At 38.8% G+C, this 7500-nt stretch overlaps 2 protein-coding genes and 1 non-coding gene across 4 annotated transcripts in view; all 3 read left to right on the top strand.

Moving 5' to 3' along the window:
- The window catches only part of LOC138033502 (uncharacterized), a 2520-nt gene extending 2468 nt beyond the window's left edge, over positions 1 to 52 (top strand). Inside the window, exon 1 of the mRNA XM_068881255.1 lies at positions 1 to 52. This exon is cut by the window's left edge and continues 2468 nt beyond it. The gene's annotated coding sequence lies outside the window, so the exon portion shown is untranslated.
- Positions 53 to 714: 662 nt separating this feature from the next.
- LOC138033501 (serine/threonine-protein kinase ATR-like) overlaps positions 715 to 7500 on the top strand; it is a 118613-nt gene continuing 111827 nt past the window's right edge. The window contains exons 1-3 of one of the 2 annotated variants that reach the window (XM_068881253.1): positions 715 to 954; positions 4120 to 4211; positions 6614 to 6808. In XM_068881253.1, the coding sequence (XP_068737354.1) occupies positions 869 to 954; positions 4120 to 4211; positions 6614 to 6808 (373 nt within the window). In that variant the 5' untranslated portion in view covers positions 715 to 868. The remainder of the gene's footprint in view (positions 955 to 4119; positions 4212 to 6613; positions 6809 to 7500) is intronic. The other variant, XM_068881254.1, reaches the window with a different exon arrangement.
- On the top strand, positions 1289 to 1362 carry Trnas-aga (transfer RNA serine (anticodon AGA)). The gene has a single exon. It is a non-coding gene; the product is annotated as a tRNA-Ser (tRNA).

The raw sequence follows: 7500 nt of genomic DNA, 5'->3' as shown, positions 1-7500 counted from the left end.
GCCAACTGACGCCTCTTGTTTTGTCCGATAAGTAAAGAACATCACGACACAACTTTTGTTTTATATCTTTATATTACAAAATCAATCGGAAATGGTAGCTAGTATATAACTCACCTTTCCGTTCCCTGTAAAATAATGTCTGAATGACCTGAATATTACAAGGTAATCGAAAAAATTGATACTCCGTTCACGGCACGCCATATTGCTTCAGCGGCTTCTTCTGAAACTGGGATTGCAAGCGCACTTCAACACAACGTACTTTACAATTTGAGTTGTAAATCAATCTCTTACACCAAAAAATTGAAAGCAACTTTTGAGAAACTTTTGGATTTTGGGGCAACTTTTGAGCAACTTTTAGAATTTTGGAGCAACTTTTGAGCAACTTTTTTGGAAAATTGGAGCAACTTTTTGAGAAAATTGGAGCAACTTAGGGACAGCCCTAAAGATCGTTGCCAGCCTCGAATCATAGGGTCACAAAGCTAACACTTTTTTCCCACTGTAATTGGAATGCCAGAGCCCCCGAAAACTTTTTATTCTACTCTCCCTCTGTTGTAGCAACTGCTGTTGTTTTTCTAGTTTACTCATTATCTTTTGCCCGTTCGTTGTTTTGTGGGACGGTATTGAACCAGCATTTCAGAATTCAGACAAATTGAATGCCTCTGTACGCTTGGCGGACCACTATCTTTGAAAGGGGGACCAAGTAGGCACCAGTCTCTCTGCAGTTGTTGCAATATGGCGGGAGAATCTTAGTAGCTTCTGCTGTATGCAATTTAAAAGGCTTTATGTTAAAACCATTTAAATGCCATTTCATTGAAGAAATCACGAATTCACGAATATCTCAAGTAAAGATAACGGCCAGTACTTCGTCATGGCGGATTCTGGTTCGATCAGCGAGAAACTCGCTCCTATCATGACCATCATGACAAGTTTAATTGCACGGCGGAACCCAGAAAGGTGAGAGATCGTCACACGCGCGCACGCCAATGTCAGTGGTTTACTACATTCCCATGTGTAGTTTTTGTTCTTTTTTTGTGGAATTTTCTATGAAAGGAATCCAACTGACAGTAATAGAAAAATGTCAGCGACGCGAAGTTCGGAAATCTAGACATTGGCTACATGTCACGTAACAGCAAATTATTAATGTTATTTACTATAATGATATTCAATGTAAGGAGAAATGTAGACTCGGAAAAATATCCGAGTCCCAGATGGGATTTGAACCCACGACCCTCCGTGATCTAGTCGGATGCTCTAACCACTGAGCTACTGGACCCTTGCTCACCATAGAGTCTCCAGTAGCTCAGTGGTTAGAGCATCCGACTAGATCACGGAGGGTCGTGGGTTCAAATCCCATCTGGGACTCGGATATTTTTCCGAGTCTACATTTCTCCTTACATTGAGTCTCATTGTTGTTGTTTCATCTTTAACACACTCGTTATTTACTATCCCTTACATATTTTGTCAGTGCCCCGGAAAAGAGTTTCCTAAATTCCTAACAGTCATATTCTGACAGAGCTTATGCAAGGGATGGTAGGTTCGGATCATAAAGCCCCTGTTCCTCTCATTACATCTGGCTTGAACTCACCACAGTGATTAAAAGGAATTCTAGAGGTACATGTACATTTATGTGTACATACCAATTTCAAAGGATTGACTTTGGTATAAAATCGTAATGGACACGTAAAAACACAGTCATTTCAGACTTAATAACGAGATATGAAACAGAATTAGGGAAGGTTTTACAACATTATTATCATCATCATCATCCCTTGTGGTATTTCCATAACTTCGTGATGACGTCAAAATCAAAATAAATTGTAAACACACGAAGCAACGTTTTGAAGACATGTTTCAGCATCACTCACGGCATCATCAGTTCAATGTAATTTACAAACCTCTTTCTCTTATATACGTTACAATTGGAGAACTTTCAATTTTGAAATTTAAAATTTGGTTACAAATTATTACGGTTATATTTTGAAAAGATAATACAAAGTGCATAACATAACATAACATAACATATGTGCGTGCACAAGTTTTAAACATGATAAAATTTTTTGTTTTTTGTAAGCAACCTGTTTTTAAACACTTGTGCATGCACATACACATGAATGTTACAGCTGTATGCAAGGCTGTGCTCTAACAGCGCCCGATCACCTGAGGCAACTATCATTTGACTTAGGGCGAGTGAGAAAAATTACCCGGTCACCCGGCCTGGCACTCTGGCTTATTGTATTTCTAGCAGATAAGGTGGCTAAAAATTTTAATATGCTGGTGGTTACAGTTTACGAAACCTCTAAGAAAATGTTTTTTCTTCGTTCGAAACAATCAAGCTGATTCCACTAAACATTTTACTGATAATATAAGGAAAAATACTCTAGTTCTGTCCTGTAGCGATGATTTTCGTCCAGACCAAGATGACTTGCTCAAAAAAAAGTTGATAGCTTTTGGGCCGCGGTGGTTTCGTTGTTTCACGGCAGTTTTCAGAAAAGCTCCACGGGAATCAAGCAGCATTGATTCACGTTTTGAAAATTTATTTTCAACCCAACTAACCAGTAAAAAGGTTTACCTGTATTACCGGTAGACCTAAACGTCTTTACATAAACCTGCTGCAATCTTTGCTTTTTCACTTTTAAACCTGAAAAACATCGGTGGCATTGCCACTTAATTTTCCCGTCTTTCTCAAGTATGGCGTGAAAATTTGGACGGGTTGGGGTTTTTCTTGCACTAGCGAGTTCGATGATCACCAGAGCAGTAGCAGCAATGTTCTGTTGAGAGAGAGATGGATGAAGATCTTGCTGCGTTGTTGATCTCAGATAATTAATTAAATAAATAATTAATAAATTCGGGCGACCAGCTTGGAGGGCTGGGCACCCCAGCTGAAATGATTGGGAGCCCAAAGGGCTCCCCGAAATTTTCCTTAGAGCACAGCCTTGTGTATGTTATGTTATGTTATGTTATGCAAGTTTGTATCATCTTTTCAAAATATGACTGTCATTGTAACCAAATTTGAAAAATTTAACTCTAAAATTCTCCAATAGGCCATTTTACAGTTGTTTGCTCTGCGACCTAGCCTATGAATGGCTGCGAGGCTGCCGGTGACCTTGCATTGATACAGCCCCGACTGCTTTTATCATGCAAATTGTGTTGTTGTAATTCTAATTAGTCGGTATTAACATTACAAAAGCACGGAGGTTTGTATCAAAACAGGGTCACCGGCAGCCTCGCTTCCATTTGTAGGCCAGGTAACTTAGCTACAACTGTAAAATGGTCTATTGTAACATATATAAGAGAGAGAGGTTTGTAGATTAAATTAAACTGATGATGGCATGAGTAACGCCGAAGCATATTCTTTAAATAGTTGGTTCGTGTGTCTTGAATTTATTTTGACCTTCTGGTATTGTTATCCTAAGAGAGCAGTCTATAATTTACAGCCAATGACCTTCCTCAAGATCATAGGCATTCCCAATAAGGATTTCATTTCTAGGAAAAATGGTTCTGATGTCTACACCAATGTCTTTGATCCACTTCTTTTTTGACATTGTGCTGAGAGCACCAACATCTGAGGTTATGGCCACCTCTCTTGATTCCCTTAAACCTGTCAATCTCCCTTTAAAAAAAAAAAAAAGACATTGTACTATTTCGATAATCGGATGTTATGAGGATTAAGAAAGGTGGGCATTCTAATTGTCATTATCATCATCATCATCATTGTTATTATAAATTATTTTTATATAAACATCAATGGAATACCAGGTGAGCTTTTGCACAAAAACATAATATCTTCACACGTGAAAATAACATGTTAACTTCACTTGCCAAAAGATTGCTGTTGCTATGGTTACATAATAACTGCACCGTTGCTCTTTGTTAGGACTACAAGAATATTTAAGTGAAATGCTTTACTATTTCACCGGTGTTTATATAATAAACAGAACGTTACATGACCACTCGGAGATAAGAAATTTCTCTTCATGTGTTGAAAAATCACTGCACTCGCTCATGAAATATTTTTCAACACTTAAAAAGAATTTTTTTTTATCTCCACATGTAATATTTATTATTACTTTTATCTTTATTTTGAGCAACAATCCCAGTAATGACTGGTTTGTCTTCAAGTCTTAGCACTCAGGAGCATCACATGTCAGCGAAAGAGATAAGAAAACTACTGTGCGAGTTCTTTAACAGCGTACTTACTGATCTGGATGGAGGTAAGCAAGATCAATTTTAAAACCTCCCTCTGCTAATAAGCACAAAGACTAAGCTCTTACTAATGGAGTGCAAGGGCCTTACTGGGGAATATTGGCCTGAGGTCGTGGCAGTTGGGCCTGAGCGTAGCGAGGTCTGTACAAAAATGACTGAGTACCAGTATTCGCCAGTATGGTCTCGAGCAAGTGTGGTTAGTAAGTTGTTTGTTATATGACATCGTTTCTTTGAGCGATCGGACACTTCTCCACTCAGTGAATGTTCGTAATCTTTGTTTTCCATGAGCGAACTTTGAATGGTAACCTTTTACATTTAAAACTAAATTCAGCTTGCTATAACAGTACTATTGTTATGAAGAATTTAAATTCAGCTTTTCAAAATTCTGTGTTTTGCTTAACTTGAATTTCTCCGGAGGGAGAAAAAAATACCAAAATGGACCATTTCTTTGGTAATGGTCCGTTCTGTAAAATCCCGACCGAAAACTAGCCAATCAGATTGCTCCATTTAGCCTGAGAATTGCTTGCCATAAATAATGAAGGTAGAATCAACACCTACATGTGTGGTGGTGACTTGCCACCCTACTGCACTGGTCATCAATGGATTCATAACTGCGAAGTTCATAGCCTCACTTGATTTCATATCCACAGTTCATATATGCTTCATTTCATATACCATTCATCATTGTTTCATTCCTCACGGGTTCAATCGAACCCACAAATGTCCAGCTCCGAACGTCAATGGCTTCATAGCTCAGTTGGTTAGAGCGTCGGACCGGAATCGCAAGGTCACAGGTTCAAACCCCGTTGAAGTCCTGAATTTTTCAGGCTCCACGCAATTGCAAACATTGCCTTCATAACTGCAAAGATCATAGCTTCACTTGAAGAGGATAGTAACATGACGTTTCGACGATTTCATGTCATCATTGTCGAATGAACAAGTAAAAAATAACGGCAAGGCATATTATATAGTACTAGGATGTGACAAAAATTAAATTTGAAACGTTACATGAAAACATTCATGTTAAACAAAAAGAAAGAAAAAGAAAAAGAAAAGAATATATTCATGTTAAAAGTTTCATGCGAATGGAATCCACTTGCGTACATGTATTCAGTTTCGGTCTTTTGTTTTTGATCAAGAGCATTTCAAATATAGGGCAATCTAGTTTGCCACGGCATTTCTTGAGGACTTTAAAGTTTTTAATTAAATTGTCAGGTGTGAAGGCATGCTCGACCCTGAAATGTTTTCCAATTACGGAATGTTTATGTTCTTCTACGCGTTGATGGAGATGGCGGCAAGTGTAACCAATATAATTTGCATCGCACAAATCACCCCTGCCATAAGTTACGGTTCTTAGACTATTTCTATTCAAATGAATCTTCTACTGGTTGAAAATGAAAACTGTGCTATAGTTACTTGGAACTAGTGAACAGGGTTGCATTTTAACCTTCACTGATGCTTTTACCATTTGATTATCCACAGAGCACTGCTCTAGGCCACTTTCAAAAATACCATAGGACTCTCTGTTTGCCCTCCAAAATTAAGCATAAGCATCGTTTTTATTTTCTCTTGGGACTTTATATTGGAAGTCCCAAGAGAAACTGGAAACAATGCTCATCCCTTTGAGGGCCGAAGGGGGCCCCATTGATGAGTAGAATTGTCTGGCATTTGACAGAGTAAAATCTGTACATGTAAGTGGCTGCAGGAGTTAAAGGGCTATGCAAAATTTTGGATGGCAAACAAAGAGTATTACGATATTTTTGCAAGTGGCCTATACAAGGTCCAAAATGCAACAGTGCCTTCGTTTTGCCGAAATTGGAGCGGTCAAGTGTTTCACACCATGCTGGATACAGCTCTTACACCAGGCCCCAGTTTTTCAAACGATGGATAGCACCATCCGGAAATCACTACCCACTGGATAATGCAATCAGTTTTGCTAGTGTTTATCCGCTAGATGTTGATTTATCCGGTGCATAGTGCTATCCGCTATCCTTCATTTGAACAATTGGGGCCTGTACTGTATGTCTGGAAATTAAAATTAAAATTTAATTAAAAGTGGTGGTGGGGGACAACAAGTACATTTTGGTATGGATCGTGGAAGTGCAAGGGGAGGTGTGGGGAGCGGTTTAGGAGAAAACAAATCCATAGTACCCTGCTTTATCAACTTGTTTGATAAAAAAAAAATGTGTTCAAAACTATTTAACAATTGTTAAATAGCTTTGATGGTAATATAATGGATTTTAGTAGTTGTTAATTGTGTAATTTTTGTAAGTTGTGTAAGTAGATGTACCAGTGTTGTAAGTAGTGTCAATCATAATAAAAAGCTATGTATGCGTAAAAGAAAAACAAAAAAAAACTTGTTTGATAAAAGCAATTTTTCATTATTTCTTCTCTGTTGATTTGATTAAAGTTGCTGTCCAGCTATCAAGGAAGACAGGAGGAACACCTTATTCTGAGATGATTTGGCGTTTCTTACGTCACTGCCTTGGTTCCTTTCCAGAGTGCTTTGTCGAAGTTGAACCTCGGGTTGTCCAAGACAGTACATGTAGCACATCTCACGAGGCTGGTCATGTTCAGGGCAACAAGATTTGTGAACCAGTCCAGGGTAAAGTTGCTTCTGACTTATGACCGTAAGACACATTGATTCCTCAGGCATCCTAGGACACCGCCAGTAGACGGCGGCAGGGGTCAGTGGGTTAATGGAGGAGTCACAGTTTTTGACTGCTTAGCAATAATATTATTATTAACCTCCAAATAATAAAATTCTCAGGGAATTCATGAACAATTTTGAGGTATTTAATTTGAAGATGCAAGAATGCATTGTGTGGTGTGAGTGAATGCAGGAGTTTGCACAGGTGCATGCATACAGTGCATGTGCAATAAACCAACAACTTAAAGAATGCAAATTCTGAGATCCAAATCATCTCAGAATGCATTGTTCTGGGGAGCGGGGATGTTGCAGTGACCAGTGATTCCCAGATTTGGCATCACGTCATGTGGGTTGAGCTTGTTGGCTCTCCCCTTCTGTAAGAGGTTTTTCTCCAGGTACGCCAATTTTCCCCTCCAGGGTTCTCAGTAGAAGCTGGCAACTGGCAGAAATCCACTGGCTAAACCAATCAGAACTTATTCAAAAGTGCTTCATTAGTTAAGACGCATACTATCGCTGCTTTACGATCTTGATCATGACTAATACATACAATGTATTCATGACAAAATTGGGACCAGAGAAAAAGTCCAGTTAATCAAGGTCCGGATAATCGAGGTTCCACTGTACCCCCCTCCCCCCAACTTTACTGC

The sequence above is a fragment of the Montipora capricornis genome, chromosome 14 (genome assembly GCF_036669925.1).
Source record: "Montipora capricornis isolate CH-2021 chromosome 14, ASM3666992v2, whole genome shotgun sequence".
NCBI classification, from domain to species: Eukaryota; Metazoa; Cnidaria; class Anthozoa; order Scleractinia; family Acroporidae; genus Montipora; species Montipora capricornis.
Note: the sequence above shows the minus strand (reverse complement) of the source record. Positions and strands in the feature narration are given on the sequence as shown.